This window comes from Sceloporus occidentalis, unplaced genomic scaffold (genome assembly GCF_023333645.1).
Source record: "Sceloporus occidentalis isolate IW3139 unplaced genomic scaffold, rSceOcc1.0.p SCAF_20, whole genome shotgun sequence".
NCBI classification, from domain to species: domain Eukaryota; kingdom Metazoa; phylum Chordata; class Lepidosauria; order Squamata; family Phrynosomatidae; genus Sceloporus; species Sceloporus occidentalis.
The window spans coordinates 10150467-10168791 of record NW_028317000.1 but is presented as its reverse complement, the minus strand read 5'-3'; the positions used below and the strand labels follow the sequence as shown (position 1 = coordinate 10168791).

The window sequence follows — 18325 nt, the reverse complement described above, 5'->3', positions numbered from 1 at the left end:
TGTTATCACATTTAGTTTAAAGCTTAGTAAGCCAGGCTTCCAGACCGTGCTGGTTGGGGATGAAGAGGACTGGGTAGGAGACTCATATTTAACAATAACAATTTCTGTCTCTCCTTCACTTCCACAGGAACCCAGGATATTGTCTTTGGTGAAGTGGACAGATAAATGTTGAACGCTCTTAGGCTGTGTCAGCTGAACTGAAGTCATGGGTAATACCCAGAGAATATATTTCCTTCTGCTCTGGACACTGGCTCTACCCACTGAAGAATGTAAATTCTGCCATCTTTTCTGAGACTATCTGTCTGTACAGTCCTGTGTGACTCTCCTTGTGGCAAACACAGTGCTTGCTAAAAATTAAAAAAGAATACTCTTGGCAAACCTGTGCAGTGTAAGCAATCTATGTGTGTATGGTTAAGCAAGTGTGTTGCTGTCGGGGCTTACTGTTTTCTTCCCTTCCAGCTTGTATTGGTCTCTTGTGGCTTCCTCTTCCTTTGGTTAGACTGTCATTCTCAAGTTCTCCTCCTCTTTCTCTCTTGGCCCTGGGTCCCCGTTTTAATTTTTCTTTCTCTTGCAGTAAATCTGTCTTTGGGAGCAGCTACTCTTCTTTTCAGTGTGTGTGTGTGTATAAAAATGACACTTTCGCTGCTTGTGACATCTGACTATTTTCTCTGCTGTGTCTGAAAGTCTGTGAGAAATTTGTTGGGGTGGGGGAGAACTGTGTTTCCCATGGATCACATTTGGTCTACCAAACTCAGCATCCTGAGCATCTCATTAGCCCCCAAATGGAAAACCACACTCCCCAAAAGTGTATAACTCTTCATTGTTAAGTCTTATGTTCCCTCTGTCCCACAGAACTTTTGAGGCCCAGAAATAACCTTCCATTCCACACCAAAATGGATCACTTTTGGTTTTGAAAAAATGGGTGGACCTACAGGGGACTAGAAAATGGTATGGGTGCAGCTGCCTAATTTTGTCTTGTTTGATGCAGAATTAAAAATCATACAGTCTCCTGGGGTGCAAAAACTTTCGCTGAGCAGTTTTGCTGACATATATTCTAGATACTCAGCAGGTATTTGCACAGGCTCTTTATCAAAGCCTGGCTTCCCAAAAAAACTGAGGAGCTGAGGCTAGTCTTCATTAGACTAGTGTTCTAATTCCCTACAACACAGCTTCATATGTTCTTGTGTTTAAATCAGCCCTTTATTCAGAACCCTGAGGAGAGACTCTTTATTTTTACTAAAAGGGTTAAAGTAGAAAACGCTGTGTTTCACTTGGAGAATGCCCTATGTTCTCCACTTGGCATCTCCAGGCACAGTTGGTGAAAGGCTCCTGTTTGAAACTCTGGCAAGCCACTCCTCATCTTCACCTCTTTTCTGAGCTCAGGGCTGTACAACTGCCTGTCTGCCAAAGCCAAATACAGCTCCCAAAGGTCTTGATAAAAAAGGTTTGGGAAACCTGTGCTCTTTCAAATGTTCTGATTTCCATCAGCTGTAGCCAGCCTGGTCAGCCTACAGTCGCATTGGCCTTTTTAGCTGCTGCATCACAGTGTTGACTTGTGTTCCTTTTGTTAGTTTTGGCCCAGCTTCCTAATCTATTAAGTTCATTTTGAATTGTGACCCTCTCCTATGGGATATTAGCTACTACTCCTAATTTGGTGTCATCTGAAAATCTGATAAACATGCTCTCTAGCACTGGGCCCAGGACAGAACCCTGAGGGACCCCACTGGTCACTTCTTTCCAGGATGAAAAGGAGTGCTCAACATATGATGGAGCTGTAGTTCATCTGCATCTGGAGAACAGAAGGTTCCCTCATTCTGTCAGATAGCTCCCTACTTCACCCTTTGCTCAGCACTGCTATAATGAAGTCAAGTCTACCTGGAGGAACACAATATGTGGCTATTGGTTTGGTAGCTCCTCTGACAAACTGTGATTTTGTGATGATAGCATAGGCTCACTAGGCTTGGGATGCTTTTACGACGGCTCCCAGAATCCACCAGCCAGAATGACTGTCATGCTAGCTGGTGGATTCTGGGAAATGTACTCCAGCAAAGTAATTTTTTCTAAACTCTGATTCAGACATAACATCAATTAACGCATCTTCACTGCATTTGTGCTTCAGTTGTGATCTCATATGACAGTATTATTTATGCCACCCTTTTTGTTCCACCTCATGCTCTATGATTGGTGTTTTAAAACCTTTTCCATAGAGTCTTGCCTGCATGTTTTTAAAAGTCATCTCATGGCCTAGAAGCATATACCCCAGTTTTAATTTAAAAGTGAAAAATACAGCAACTAGAGGTAATCTTTGAGAACTCCTGGAGACCAGGAGAAGTCCCAGCAGACTAGAGGAGGGCCAATGTTGTCCCCATCTTCAAAAAGGAAAGAAAAGAGGATACCACCAATTATCGCCCAGTTAGTCTGACATCTATATCAGAAAAGATTCTGGGGCAGATCATTAAACAGAGAGTCTGTGAACATTTAGAAGGGAATGCTATTATCACAAACTGTTAGTATGTGTTTCTGAAAAACATGTCATGCCAGACTAATCTGATCTCTCTTTTTGATCAAATTAGCAGCTTGGTAGATACAGCATATCTTGATTTCAGTAAGTCCCCATGAGATTCTTGCAAACAAGCTTGAAATATGGGCTAGACAAAGTAACTGTTACATGGATTTGATTGGTTAACTGGCTGAACCCAAAGGGTGCTCAGCAATGGCACCTCTTCATCTTGGAGATAAGTGACCAGTGGGGTCCCACAGGGCTCTGTCCTGTGTCCAATGCTAGAGAGCATGCTTATCAGATTTTCAGATGACGCCAAATTAGGAGTAGCTAACACCCCAAAGGAGAGGATCAATATTCAAAATTCTTAGGATGCATGCATCATTTAAACAGCATACCTCCAAAGAGACCCCAAGCAGCTTTATTTTGGCAGTCTGTAACAGGCCAGAGTTTCTGGGGGAAGTGCTTTCCAGTTCTAATCCCCCCTGTGCTGCTCAGTTCCCTGAATCAAATGGAAGAAAGGGGAACTTGAAGCTGTGCCGACTGGCTATTGCTGAGTGAGGAGTGTAAGGCCCCAAGTGCAGGAAAGCATGTGCTTTGTGGTTGTGGGCAGTCCTTCTGCCAGATCAAGTACAGCGGAATAGACGCTAAGCTCAAACACTGGACACTACCTTGGGGGGAAGGCATAGGCAGAACAGATTTCGCTCATTTTTCCCCATTTGCATCGCCCAGCCTGGTCCTTTTGGGAAAAGATTCAGAGCTGGACTGGTTGGCACCACCGTAATCTCCAGGATGAAGTGGTCTCTTTGGATAGCTCTGGTTCTCCTAGAGGTTGAAGAAGCAGGTAAAAGACATGGGGTAGGAGTGATGAAAATGTGGGTCTAGAGCAGTGGTTCTCAACCGTCCTAATGTCGCGACCCTTTAATTAATGTTGTGAACTCATGTTCTTCATGTTTTGGTGACCCCCAACCATAAAATTATTTTCATCTTGGTTCCTAAGACCATTGGAAATATTTGTTTTCCCATGGTCTTAGGCAACCCCTGTAAAAGGGTCATTCGACCCCCAAAGGGGTCACGACCCACAGGTTGTGAACCACTGATCTAGAGGCTTTGGGTCCATAAGGATCGCACTGAAGGAAATTTAACACGTCATCTTTCCACGTCCTATTGAAACAGACCTCAATTTATTCCAATCAAGAGTCCATGATCTTCCATAACATGTAGCTATCTATCCCCCCCCCCCCCCTCATTTATATATATTTTTCACAAATCACAGTGAGTTACCTGGCTCTCCTCCATTTTTTCTGTCCAACAACCCAGCGAGGTAGGCAAGAAAGAGAATGAATGGCTCAAGGTCACTCAGGGAACTCCATGGCCGACTGGGCATTTGAACCTGCATCTCCCAGTTTTAATCCAGTTCTCTTGGCGCTGTCACTTTTAACTGGAAGTTGAAGTGAGGAATGCTCCAGATGGTTGCTTTGTAAGACTGTCATTTGGAAAAAAAAACACATGTGGCCAGATGGTCATTTCTTTTTTTAAGATTATACAATAAATAGAACAATAAAAGATGGCACCAAAAAAACCCCCCTACAAACTATTACAACTATAAAAATTGACATTCGATAGCGCCACACATATATAATCCTATACAGACTGAATTGTTTGAAAAACATCAGGCCGTAATGACAAATGGTGGGACGGTGGGTGGCCAGTTCTATAATGTGTGTAAGTTACATTTCATTTTCTCCGATAGCTTCCCCTTTAGCCATCGGTCCCAGACTCTTGAACGGTTGGTTATTTCTAAGGTTATTTTTATTCTAGGATATCACACTGAGACATTGAAAAGCATGAACGTTGCTTTTTGAAAAAGAAGTGCTAGATTCTTTTAACAGTTCTCTCTGCTGTTCTCAAAAATGTACATCCATGGAGGTCAGGTTTAGTATTGTGGAATTTAATCTATCTGAATGTAATAAATTTGTAAAGGAGATATTGATCTGCTTCATAATTCTGTAAATAGCTGGGCTTCTTCGCTTCTTACCTGCGCATGAGATCCTCCGAGGAGACGTGTACAGAACTGCATCGATCGCTTTGTAGTTTGGTGAGACATTGGCACTCCATCTTGGTGGAAAATTCTCAATACCACACAAAACTGTAGATACCAGGTTTCCATAGAATGAAGCAATGGCAGTAAACGTGTAACGAAAGTGCTGTAATTGTGTGAAACCAGCCCTGTTTAATTAGATCTGAATCTGGATCCCAATATTTTTAATCCAATAAACAAACAAACAAATAAAATCTCTACTGTTCAGTTCTGTGTGTGAGGAACGCTGGCCAAATAACTACAGATATGCAACTAATTTTTACCTGTTTCTGACACTAACAAAATACTTTCTCAGGGTTATCAGTGGAATATTTAATGGAAGATTGGAACCCACATATTACCAGCCTAATGGCCAATTTTCTGGTGGAAGCAACAAAATATGGCTTAAGCTTTATAATAATGATCCTGAAGTTTTATTGTAAATGTATTTTGTTGTATGCCTAATAAAGGTGGAATGAATGAATGCATGAACAAAATACTTTTTTCCCCACTTCTGACAAAAACTAAAAAAAAGACAGAATCATCATGGGATAAAGATTTGGGTGGAAGCCCACTTCATCTACACTCCAACTCCCTTTTATAGTAATTTTGGTTGCATTTAAGATATCTCCACTTCCATTTTGTCTTTGCTCTACATTTGTTGCCTCTTTGCAATTTCATTGTTTTTATTTCTGACATTTACACCTCAGCCTAGGACGTATCCGAGTGATATGTGGGGTTTTTAAAAAATACTTTATTTGTTGGTGTTATGTCCCATAATACCATACAACATAGGTAACAAATTAAATATTATCATTATTATACCACAGACTTTTCTGATGGAATTAGTCAAACTAACGCCATCAGAAAACCTCTTTTCAGATCCAGCCACATTCTCTCCCTCCTCCTCTTCCAATGGCTATAACAAAGTAAGTTAGTATGCAGTACCTACAATGTGGAATATTTTATTACTAGTGTCCCTAACTTCATTGAACCCCTTTTCAACTTTGACTTTCTTGATCCAAAAATCCCACTTGTCCCACCAGATTATTTCCTTTATTTGACCATTATATTTTCTTTTCCTGACATTTGCAGTACAATGTGACCAGTTTCCCCCTCAGCTTTGCTTTTCTGTCCCATTGCTATTACAGCATGTGCCGCTCTTTAAAAAGATTTTTTAAATCACACAATCTTTTGTCTTATTCAATCCCAATTTTTTTTTAAATTCAACACTAAATAATTCTCCTTATCAAATTGGAGGTTTCTCCCCACCATTATATTTCTCTCTTGTATGACTTTCCCCCCCAAGTTTTGATAAGAATTTAGGTGGATTATTCTTCTTGATTTCTTTTTTTCTTCTTCTAATGGTGGACAGGATAATAAAAAATTGCTAGGATACTGATGTGTGTAAAAGTATTTGCAGTTCTGTGAAGGCAATGACAATCCTCTCTTTGGAATAAATCTCGCCAAGAAAATCCTAGGACAGGATTGCCATAAATCAGAATCAATCTGAAAGCACCTAAGAAAAAAATAACTTCCTCCTTTAAAAAATAAAGTCTAAATTTCATTTACCATCTGTCCTGATTTAGCAAAGATAAGCCTGTTACAGACTGCGAAAATAAAGCTGCTTTGGGTCTCTTTGGAGGTATGCTATTTAAATGATGCATGGATCCTAAGAGTCCGGAGGTCGCGCCAAAGCCACACTCCATTCCTAAGCACTGGAGGGCAGCTTTGGAGCAGCTTCTGGATTCTTAGGACCCATGCATCATTTAAACAGCATGCCTCCAAAGAGACCCGAAGCAGCTTTATTTTGGCAGTCTGTAATAGGCCACAGTCTGATTAATACTCTTTCATCCCACTTTTTCAGCTGCTTTTTAAATGTTTGTTTTTTCTCCTCCAACTTTCTTCAACTGCATAATTCAAAGTAGAAAAGTAGTTTGCATCCAGTTCATTCAGCAGCAGCAGAGAGAAATCTTTCCCTTCCCAGAAGGCTCAGAGAAAGCAAACTGCTGCAGGCCCTGCTAGAACATGCGTGCTTCTTCTTACATACATAATTTATTATGGTCCATAAACCCAAAGTTTAAACATTCAGTCAAAATATACATGCCATCAGTTTCCCCAAAAATAACATTTCCCACACTACGAGAATCATGGAAGTTGCTCAACTCTGAGGGCCCCTTTCTACACAGAGGGTTCTAATCCTAGCTGCCTCAGAGAGAAATCTGGCATTCAGGGATATATCTTCCAGCAAGAATCTTACATTAAAAATGTCTGATCTTTCTTTCATCTTACTTAATAATTATTAGATTTTGGCTTGTTGAATCTGATTATAAAGACTACAGTGCAATAAAATATGTATCATAGACTCTACATCCAAGTTATTACGTGGGCATTTTCTTTCGGCATAAAGATCTGCCGTGAAGTAGTTCTATGGAATATACATTGCAGCTTGCCTTAGGAGTTTATCACATGGTGGGAAATTAGAACTTTAAATCATACAACTGACATTAAAATGTGATTAAAATGAGTTTAACACAAGAGCCATTCTCCTGTGAAGAACCAGGGAATAACCAGGCAATAAACAACAAAAAGTTATCCATGAGAAAATCTCATGAATGGTTTGCTGTTGTTTCTTGCCTGATTATCCACGGGTTAATGGCACTTTAATCACATTTCAACTTGACGTCATGTGAAAACCATTAGCGCAATTGCGTGGTAATAATAGTTTATTCACAGGATAATATCACTTTGAACATGGATGTCATGTGGAAACCATTAGTGCAATTGTGGGATTATCACGGGTTAATCACCATTTTATACTTCCAATTGTTCCCTGTGTGATAAACATCTTAGAGAAAAACCAGCGATACTTGCCTAGAAACAGGCTCACCGATACTGCATGAGAATATGGCAATATGGGAATGTATGTGCATCATACTGGGGGAACAAGAGACGTAAGAACATGAATGCAATTCACAGAAAGCTATCTCCAGCAGCCTTAGTTTAACAGACTTAGGAGCAATATCTGAGCCCAGATGTGAAAGAAGAGATGAGGAGAGGCTAATAGATGCAGCTTTCTTTGCTGGACATTTGGACCAAGAACTAACATAATTATCTTGTGCCAGATGTTTCTCTTCTCAGATGTTTTGCTTCTCGGCCTTTTGGCTAAAGTTAAGTGTAGTACTTCATAGAATCATAGAATCATAGAGTTGGAAGAGACCCCAAGGGCCATCCAGTCCAACCCCATTCTGTCATTCAGGAAATCTAAATCAAAGCATCCCTGACAGATGGCCATCCAGCCTCTGTTTAAAGACCTCTAAGGAAGGAGACTCCACTACACTCCGAGGAAGGAGTTTGTTCCACTGTCGAACAGCCCTTACTGTCAGGAAGTGCCTCCTAATGTTGAGGTGGAATCTCTTTTCCTGGAGCTTGCATCCATTATTCCAGGTCTTGTTCTCTGGAGCAGCAGAGAACAAGCTTGCTCCTTCCTCAATATGACATGCCTTCAAGTATTTAAACAGGGCTATCATATCACCTCTTAACCTTCTCTTCTCCCGGCTAAACATCCCCAGCTTCCAAGTCGTTCCTCATAGGACATGGTTTCCAGACCCTGGACTATTTTAGTTGCCCTCCTTTGGACACGCTCCAGTTTCTCAGTGTCCTTTTTTAATTGTGCCGCCCAGAACTGGACACAATATTCCAGGTGGGGCCTGACCAAAGCAGAATAGAGTGGCACTATTACTTCTCTTGATCTAGACACTATACTTTTATTGATGCAACCTAAAATTGCATTGGCCTTTTTAGCTGCCGCATTACACTGTTGACTCATGTTCAACTTGTGGTCTACTTGGACTCCTAGATCCCTTTCACACATAGTTTCATTCAGCCAGGTGTCCCCCATCCTATATCTGTGCATTTAATTTTTCCACCCAAAGTGCAGTGCCTTACATTTCTCCCTGTTGAATTTCATTTTGTTAGCTTTGGCACAGCTTTCTTGTCTATTCAGGTCATTTTGAATTTCTTCATTAATAACTTTTGCTATCTTTATGTTGCTGTTGTGTGCTTCCAAGTCAGATTTACGGAAACCCTATGGGGGTTATCTTGCCAAGATTTGTTCAGAGGAGGTTTGCTACTGCCTTCCTCTGAGGCTGAGAGAGTGTCACTTGCCCAAGTTCATCCAGTGGGTTTCATGGCTGAGCAAGAAATCAAATCCTGGCCTCAAAAGTCGTAGCCAACACTCAAAACAATATTGCACCATCCTAACTACACTCTATTGTTGCTTGGCCACACATGTGCATCATTTGCATCAAAGAGCAAAATATCTTGGGTCTGCCCTGGGAACACAGCTAGTGGCCAGATCACAGAAAATGAATAGCCTCTCTGCTTTTTTTGGTCTCGTTTTAGAAAGCGTTTTCGCACTTAGGTCCTATCAGCTGCATCATTTTCGTTCCCTGTGGTTTAGCCGAGCCTTTGCTAATCTGATGATTTTGCAGCAGAGGCAAAGGCGATAAGAGCTATTTTCTGGCCCCGCTCTGTATCCATATCCATATCTGTATCTGTATCTCTAACTCTGGTCTGGAATCAGTTATTTAAAAAAATATTTTGCTATGTTACTATCAGTTCCAAACACAGTCAAACAGCTTAATGTTTGAGAAGAGGCCAAATATAAATTATAGCTAATATATTTTAACTTTGGGGCTACATTTGCACACAAAGGAAGTTGTTCTTTATTCGATAGCAGCAGCCAGACCTTAGTGTTTTTGGGTTGGGTTTTTGTACGACAGCCTCCATAATCTTGCCACTTTTTTCAGAGCTTGGCCAAGTTACTTTACAACATGACAGCCATCAGAAACCACTTCAAGCTTGGGCAGTAAGTACGCTGGCTGGGGGGTTCTGGGACCTGGCTGGGGGATTCTGGGATTCTGGACTTCCCCATAAATGGTTTGTTGCTGGAGCGTTCCTGGATCTGCATGGGTTAAGTGATGGATAAGTGTGACGTCAACTAAAATCTTCATCACAACTTTGGTTATAATATACAGATGGACCAGTGGGAAAATATGTGATAAAGAGGATTGAAATTTACATTATGTTATAATATTAATGAGAATTTTTATAAGATGATGTATCGGTGCTATATGAGACCAGAGGGATTGTCTAGAATGTATAAAGGTGTTTGCCATGTATGCTGGAAATGTGAGCAATGTGAAGGGGACATTTTATCATGTGTGGTGGACATGTGAATTTCTGTTTTAATTGGATACAAATACACATATGCTGACGCGGAAGAGTTTAAAAATTAATATTCTATTAAAACCAAAACTGTTTCTTTAGGCGTTGTTGGATCTAGAGATGGAGAAGATCCATGGAAGATTATTTTAATATATAGCCACAACAGCAAGATTAATATATGAGCAAAGATGGAATAATATTGCAACAATTTAATTCTGTTATAATGCATGACTTTTCTGTTTTTAATTGCGTTATTCTTTTAATGTTGTGAGCTGCTCTGGGTCCCAGTTCTGGGAAAAGAACGGGATATAAATAAATATTAAAACTTGAATATATATAGATTATATATTAGAAGGAACCTCAAGGCCATGTAGTCCAACCCTCCTGCCTTACAGAAATACACAAGTAAAGCTCTTGTGAAAGATACTCATCCCAAGCTCTCTTTAAAGGCCTCCAAAAAAGAGAGCTCCAGCCTCCAAGACAGTCTGTTCTATTGTTGAACACCTCTTAGAGTAAACAAGATGTTCCACTCTTCCCATATGAGCCTGCCCAAGGTTTAAACATTTTCACAGGAAGATTTCTGTCTATCTCACCAATCTCACCACCTTCACAGCTATGTTTGAACAAGGAAGAGCACCTTCTCTATGGCTGCTTCTAGACTTTGCGGCTCCTTCCTAGAAAGTCAGGATGGCTCCTTTGTTTTCTTTTCAGTGGCAGGTTGAGACCTTTCTTTTCCAGTGAGCCTCAAGGACATTGTTAACAAGAAAAGGGCTTTTTATGGTGTTGTACTGTTTTATAGGGGATGTGGTGTGGCTCAGTGATTAAGATGCCAATTCTGACGATTGCATGACTGGAAGGTTGGCAGTTCGAGGCCCAAGTGCCACAGAATGGAGTGAGCTCCTATCACTAGTCCCAGCTTCTGCCAACCCAGCAGTTCGAAAGCATGCAAATGCAAGTAGATAAATAGACTTTGGCAGGAAGGTAACAGCATCCAGTGCAGTCATGCTGGCCATATGACCACTAGAGTAGTCCTCTGACAATGCTGGCTCTTTGGCTTAGTAACAGAGATCACAGAATCATAGGATTGTAGAGTTGGGAAAGACCGCAAGGGCCATCCAGTCCAACCCCATTCTGCCATGCAGGAACTCTCAATCAAAGTATCCCCAAAAGATGGCCATCCAGCCTCTGTTTAAAGACTTCTAAGGCAGGACACTCTGCCATACTCTGAGGAAGGAGTGTGTTCCACTGTCAAACAGCCCTTACTGTCAGGAAGTTCCTCCTAATGTTGAGGTATAATCTCTTTTCCCGAGATGAGCACTTTTACCAAGATGAGCACTTTTCTCGAGATGAGCACTACCTCCTACAGTCAGTCACAACTAGACATTAATATCAAGGGCAAACTTTTACCTTTACCTTTACTGTTTTCAACCTTTGTTTTAAATAATACTTTAAATGGTTTTAATTCTATTGTTAGTTTAATACTCTTTTAAGCTGAATCTTTGTATGTTTTAAACTATAGGATTGTCTGCACAGGCCAAAAAGCCCAAGTTCCCCTAGCTTTGTGTTGTTTACTTCAGACGATGTAGACCAAAACCCCAGGGGCAAAATCAGGCCCGACTCTACCTGTCCAGACACAGCCTTGGGGGATCCGGTCTGACCCCAGGGTAAACCACCTTTAAAGGTTGTTAAGTCGACTATAGGGGCCGGTGCTCATCTCTGTTACTAAGCCAAAAAGCATTGTCAGAGACTACTCTGTGATCCTGGGACCAGCATGACTGCACAGAATGCTGTTTTCCTTCCCACCGGAGTGGTACCTATTTATCTACTTGCATTTGCATGATTTCGAACTGCTAGGTTGGCAGGAGCTGGGGCTAGTGACAGGAGCTCACCCCATCATATGGCATCCAGGCCTCAAACCGCCAACCTGCCGATCTTGTAATCAACAGAGTCAGCGTCTTAACCACTTGAGCCACTGCATCCCGCAAGCCACCTTTACCCCAGGGTAATGTAACCTCTGTTTTTACTCCGAGGCAAATCCATGCTGTTTTGAGCTCCTTACTTTACTGGTTGTCACTTTCACTCATCTCCGTGTCTGATGTGGAAATGGGATACCTGTTTGCATCCACCTGGCCAGGCACCCATATGTGTTCTTCTGTACTTTTCTGCCTTTTTATAATTCACCTCGAGTTTCAGTCTGGAAAAAAGATGGGATATAAATAAAGGATGGATGAAGAAGTCACAAATGATACATCTCCTCCCATTGCAGATGCTTTGCAGGCACCAGAGCTCTGTTACGTCTTGGATGGAATCCTCTTTGTCTACGGTATTGTTCTCACACTCCTGTACTGCAGACTTAAGGTAAGCCTTTATAGATCTGGCATCTCTTTTACACTACATAATCACTGCACTTTGGTCCCACTTTAACGGTACAGTACTGTATTTATTATTACAGCCTATAGACCCATCCATACAAACAAACAACAGACAGAAATTGTACAATATAAATTGACATTCCATAAACACAATGAAAGCCAGAGTGGTGTAATGCTTTGAGTGATGGATTACAACTCTGGAGACCACAGTTTGAATCCCAGCTCAGCCATGTAAAAACCCATTGAGTGACCATGGGTAAATCACATTCTCTCAGCCTTAGATGATGGCAATGGCAAACACCCTCTGAAGAGGGGTTGCCATAGGTTGGAAATGACTCGAAGGCAAACAACAACAACAACACAATAAAATTGACATGCTGAATATAAACTTTTTAGATTAGCTGGCCAATTTTAGGAATTTCTTTCTCTCTAATCTAAATTATCAAAAGCATGAACTTAGAAACCGACGGGGTGACATTAGAACATCTATCCTCTTAGAGCACTCTAACATAAAACCTATCGGATAGCCAGGTACATGGCTTAACAGAAGAGGGATCATCTGTTTGCAACCCTGGTGATTCTATGTTCATGGTACTCTACAAAAATCCCTGCTCCTTTCCTGATTTAAACCATGGAATCATAGGGCTGGAAGAGACCTCAAGGGACAACCAGTCCAACACCCTGCCATGCAGGAATACACAATCAAAGCACCCCCAATAATAATAATATTTATTATTATTATTATTATTATTATTATTATTATTATTATTATTATTATTATTTCTACCCCACCTCTCCAACAAAATCAAGGCGGCTTACATCAATAAAATCCATACAATACAATAAAATAATTTTAAAAATTAAATAAGAAAATAAAATACTGTAACAATAAATGGTCATCCAGCCTCTGTTTGAAAACTACTCAGCCCAAGAAAAAAGTTCTGGAGAATCTTATACCTTCCACATTCCTCCAAAGTGTTAGTTGGTCCCTGTAAAGGTATTTTGTGCCTGTTGGTTTTGGATTTTGAATTTGTTCTCATGAACTAACAAAGCTAACTTTCTTGTGAAGAAACGTTATCTTATAGCTGCTTTTGTTTTTAAAAACATATTTTTTAAAATACAGAAAAGGCCATAAATGATCTCCTTCCCCCAAGCAACATTTTTAGACGAACAAGTAATTGTTGCTAATTGTACTGAATATGTTTTCTACGTTATGCTGAAAAAGAAATCAAGCAATTTCTCCTTGTCGCTTGAAAAAGTAATGCATTACTGGTTGTATTGTCACTGTACCATGTTAACTACAAGTTCTGCTTGAGTTCATGCCCATCCTTATCCCAAAATGCAAATTATTTCTTTATTTTGTTCCATCTTCAGATCCGGTACCGAAAGAAACTGAAATATCTTTCTGCTAACACTCCTGAGGTATGCTATTAGTGAGTTCATGTCACCATCATTATACTGAGGTGGTAGAATTCAAATACATGGCTGTGTTAGTCTGGAAAATCAGTATACAAAGGGATCTTGTTATTCTTGTAGCATTTTCAAGACTAACTGAAAGAAAGATGCTGGGAGCATGAGCTTTCGTAGACTTGAGCCTCCTTCCTCAGATACATGCTTAAGATACATCTCAGATGCATCTCAGGAAGTAGACTTAAATTTACGAAAGCTCATGCTGCCAACATCTATCTTTCAGTTAGTCTCAAAGGTGCTACAAGATCCCTTTGCTATCGTACTATTGATTATATTGTTGTAAAAAGGGTTCAGATGGGAGCACTTGTTTGGGGTGGTATCTATTCTGTTTCCTGAGACAAAAATAGCAAATGGTGCCATCTCCCTTTATAAAAAATTATTGTTACCCAAACTTGGCTGGTGTTATTTTGGCACCTGAAGCAGAAGCCACTTTTCCCCAGAAGCAAAAATACAATAAATAAATTAATTTACTGTTGATAAGGTCAGCCCACAACACTTTATTGCTGCTAGTATTATACCAAGTTATACATATATATTCCTTTTTAACAAAAGTTCTCGCCATATTTCATATCATGTTTTCTTCTACATTTTTAACATCAAGAAACTGAAAATTAAATCTATAAATCCCTCCCTACCACGATCTTCTGTTTATCATTTTGGATTAAATATGATTTACAGCAGTCTTTACTGTACTTCTCTCCATTGAATCTATATTCTCCTTCTACCACCTTCATCTAAAAAACATGTTAAACTCTTGTTATCATTTGTTCTCCATCCGGTACTTTTCCCTTTATTTCTCTCCGCTTTCTCTATGCCACTGCTTCTGCTTATTTATATACCTATATTGTTTTCTGATCTCTAAGATCTCTCCCTTTTTAGAGACTGGTTTGTTTTTAGCATGAATTTTTGTGGCTATGAATCTACTTCTTTGGGCAGGGGACGTAATGGCGGTTTTTCCTCCTTCATTTATGTTACTCCTTGGCTTCTTTCTCCTAACTAAAACTATAACACCATCCCCTTTTCTGTGTTCTTTTTCAGAAAGCAGAAGGAATCTATACAGTGAGTGTCTCTACACTTTTGGAACAGGGTTGGCAGCAGCTCCAAGCATCCCTTGGCATTCAAATACTCTTGTGTCTGATTTGGTTATTCTAGATTTCTGAAATTTCAAAACTACATTGATCTGTTTAATTTTAAAAAATTGCTCAAAGCCAATGCTCAACAGGAGTAAAAAGCTCAGATGGGGAGGAGAATATAAAAGAGGATGCAATTTAACAGGGTGGGACTTCAGGCCTTCAGTATCTATTTTGTGATGGTTGTTTTCTCACCAGCACAACATCTATCGCCTGTAAGGATGTGCAAATTAGTGATTGTAGTTACATGTTATGTGTTGTTATGGATGATGATAGAATGTATATTTTTATATATTTGTTTTAATATGCATTAATAAAAATTACATTAAAAAGATGTGCAAATTAATATTTAAAGTGGATAGGCAGATATTTTTCAAATTAATCTGTTTTAGGACCAGAACAGGGAGCTCATAATACTGCAATACACATCCACTCCAGGAATTTTCTTACCTGTAAGCTTTCTTCAGTCTTTTTACGTTGAACAATTGTTCAACTTAGAATCATAGAATCACAAGAATTTATCACTCTAGCGAGATCCCGCGGGCAAACAGGATTTAAGTGCGATATAATGCGAAGGAAACCCAGAAATGCCCAAAGTTTTTCACACGACGTCGCAGTTAACATGACATAATGCAAAGTTAATCTGCAGTTAAAGTGGAGGAAACCAGCAGCTTTTTAAATTCTGTTGAGTTCCGAATTCGAAAAGCTGCTGCTTCCCTCCACTTTAACTGCGGATTAACTTCACGCTATTGCACTTTGCGTTATTTTCCTGTGACAAACTAACCGAGTTTACAAGTCTTATTTAAATTTGAATGTAGTTTAACTCCTGTTTGCCCATGGAAACTCACTAGTGTGATAAACTCCATAGAGGATTTACTTATCTTCCTCCTTCTTCCTCCTTCAACCTCAGCTCTGCTCTGCAAGCAATCCACCTTCTGACTAGAAGCAAAAAGTAGAGATTAAATATTTCTTATTCTGTTTCTCCCAAGAATGTGAGAAAGAATAATCCCTTCATTTCATCTTGATCTGGGATCAGCCGCTTTAGCTCAGATTTCTGTCTTAATTTCCAAACAATAATTGTTTGTGTGTTTGAAGCACTGAGAAACTGTAATAGGAATTTGTGCTTAATGACATTGGTGGAGCTGATCCTAGGTTTACAGTTTTGGCCCAAAGATCTCAGGGCTGGAGACAATCCTGAACTGGCTACCCTACTTGGCAAGGCTGAGGAATCATCAGACTTGTCCCAAAGCAGTTTTCTAGTGGCCATGCTGGCTACTTCTGCAACTGAAGTAAGTTAGAGACTAAGGGACAAAGTGAGAGGAAGAAGGAAAGAGACTTGGACATTTTAACAGCTGCTGATAAAATGGGATGACAGAGGATTATTTGGGACTGTCTCTGCCAAACTGGGCAAATGGAAAGGTGTGGAGTTAAAGGGGATTATCAGATGTCCTTGTCCTGTCCTTATGGCGCAACCATTGCACTTATCCAGTCAGTGTCCCATCATTGAACTGCAATTGACCATTATTGCGCGAAAGATTTTCATACGACGTTGCGCTTATGCTGTCATTGTCCCATCATTGAAGTGGAATTGTCCTGTCATTTTGTATTAACAGGAGTCTGCGTTAATACAGTTCCACTTCAAGGACAGGAAAATGACAGGATAAGCACAACGTCTATAAAATACTTTCATGCGATTGTGATGAGGACGGGATAAGGACGGGAGAGCGATCCCATCCCTGTCCTGCCTCCGTCTGAAAATTTCCAAAGGCTCTGCAGTTTTAGTTTTATTCTTCTTTTTGTATAAAGTAATTTTATTGTAGAAGATCAATCAAGACAGTATAAATGAATGAAATAAGAACAAACTTGGCAATTCCACCAACAAACTACAACGCAACAAACTGTAGAAGTTGTATTTCAAAGGCCAAATTAAAAGTTAGAAGGAGAAATTAAAGGCCTTCTATTACTGTCTCGGAGTATGATTCTTTTATGAAACCTCTTGTATAACATCCTTCCAGAAACCCAAGGGATGAGCTGGCGGGTTCAGACATAGGCTCTGCAGTTTTCTGTGTCAAAATGTCTGCATAATTCTTCCAGAAGTAGAAAGTTTAGGTAATTATTTTGACCAGAAATGAATAATTATAAATCCCAGTGGCTTGTGACTGGGAGAGTTGCTGCTAACTTCATTCTTGCCTTGACCTTCTGTTGTATTTTTCTTTCCCGCAGGGCCTGGTTGCTTGTGAGTCTGAAACTTACACAACCCTTGAGCTCCCCAAGCTTAATCCGCAAGAGGAGCCTCCGAAACAGGACTCCTTGGTGGGATAGATGAATTCTTTGTGGATGCTTCCTAATACATGCTCCTCTATAATCTCACAACTGCATCTGAGGCTAGAAGTCAGAATATTTTTAAACCCATCCTTTGCTGGTTCTGCAGGGAAGACTCTGCCTAACTGACAGCAGATCAGCTAAGCAGAAATGATGGTGCTTTGGGTCTTGCCCATTGTATTCACGCCCTTTGCTTGCGCATTGCAGCCCCTGGTTTCCAGGGTGGGATGGCTGGGAGACGGGAGGGACAGAAGGAAGGACTCAGACCTGTGTTTATGCCTCTCTTAATACTGTCAGTCATAGTCCATTTTGCTAATTGATTGCATTGTTTTCTGAGTTCTTATTTTTAAATAATGGGTTTGCCCAGTGGCTTCACTAGGGTTTGCGTCACTCGGTGCGGAAACTCATGGTGCCATCCCTCCTCACTGACCTCCTCCCGTCCCACACCATCCAGAATCCTTAGGAATGTTTTTTGTATAGTTGTTACTCATAAATTGCAATTCCTGTCTTATCTCTGAATGTAACGGTAATAGCCGTGACCTAAAACAACTGCCAACATTAAAAACACACCTTCAAATGTATTTACATGTGCGTAGTTTCATGTGGTTAAAGTGAACATTTGGTAAGATGTAATTTTTTAAAAGAAAAATTAAAAATGAAATTTTAAAAATTAAAAATGCAATTTAAAAAACCTGGGGCCTTTCCTTTTTCCTCCCACTGAGTCTCGCCCCGTTCACGCCATCTCTTCAGCATTTTAAAGGGACGCAGGAGAATGCCACGGCCTCTTTCTGCCAAAAGGCAGATGTCTGGGAAGAAGTGGTGTCAACCCACACTTCAGAGGGTCATCTGGTGCAGTCCAACCCCCCTGCAGCCTCTAGTGATGCTTCCCAGGTTTGCCTGAAATGTAAACATAGGCCTGTTACAGACTGCCAAAATAAAGCTGCTTCAGGTCTCTTTGGAGGTATGCTGTTTAAATGATGCATGGCTCCTAAGAGTCCGGAGGTCGCACCAAAGCCACACTCCATTCCTAAGCACTGGAGTGCAGCTTTGGTGCAGCTTCCGGATTCTTAGGATGCATGCATCATTTAAACAGAATACCTCCAAAGAGACCCAAAGCCGCTTTATTTTGGCAGTTTGTAACAGGCCTTACTTCAGTGATTTGCACAATAATAGACAAAATGGATTAGTGTATTAGTATGCTAGTCAGTTATTTTGGGCCATT

General features: G+C 40.4%; 2 protein-coding genes across 2 annotated transcripts in view; both read left to right on the top strand.

The window, feature by feature from the left end:
• NDUFS2 (NADH:ubiquinone oxidoreductase core subunit S2) overlaps window positions 1-1645 on the top strand; it is a 29360-nt gene extending 27715 nt beyond the window's left edge. Inside the window, exon 14 of the mRNA XM_089483644.1 lies at window positions 128-1645. Within this exon, the coding sequence (XP_089339770.1) occupies window positions 128-165 (38 nt within the window). The 3' untranslated portion in view covers window positions 166-1645. The remainder of the gene's footprint in view (window positions 1-127) is intronic.
• Window positions 1646-1694: 49 nt separating this feature from the next.
• On the top strand, window positions 1695-18008 carry FCER1G (Fc epsilon receptor Ig). The gene is made up of 5 exons (XM_089483645.1): window positions 1695-3344; window positions 12076-12167; window positions 13556-13603; window positions 14690-14710; window positions 17005-18008. The coding sequence occupies exons 1-5, from the start codon at window positions 3293-3295 to the stop codon at window positions 17101-17103; spliced, it is 312 nt and encodes a 103-aa protein (XP_089339771.1). The 5' UTR covers window positions 1695-3292; the 3' UTR covers window positions 17104-18008.
• Window positions 18009-18325: the final 317 nt, after the last annotated feature.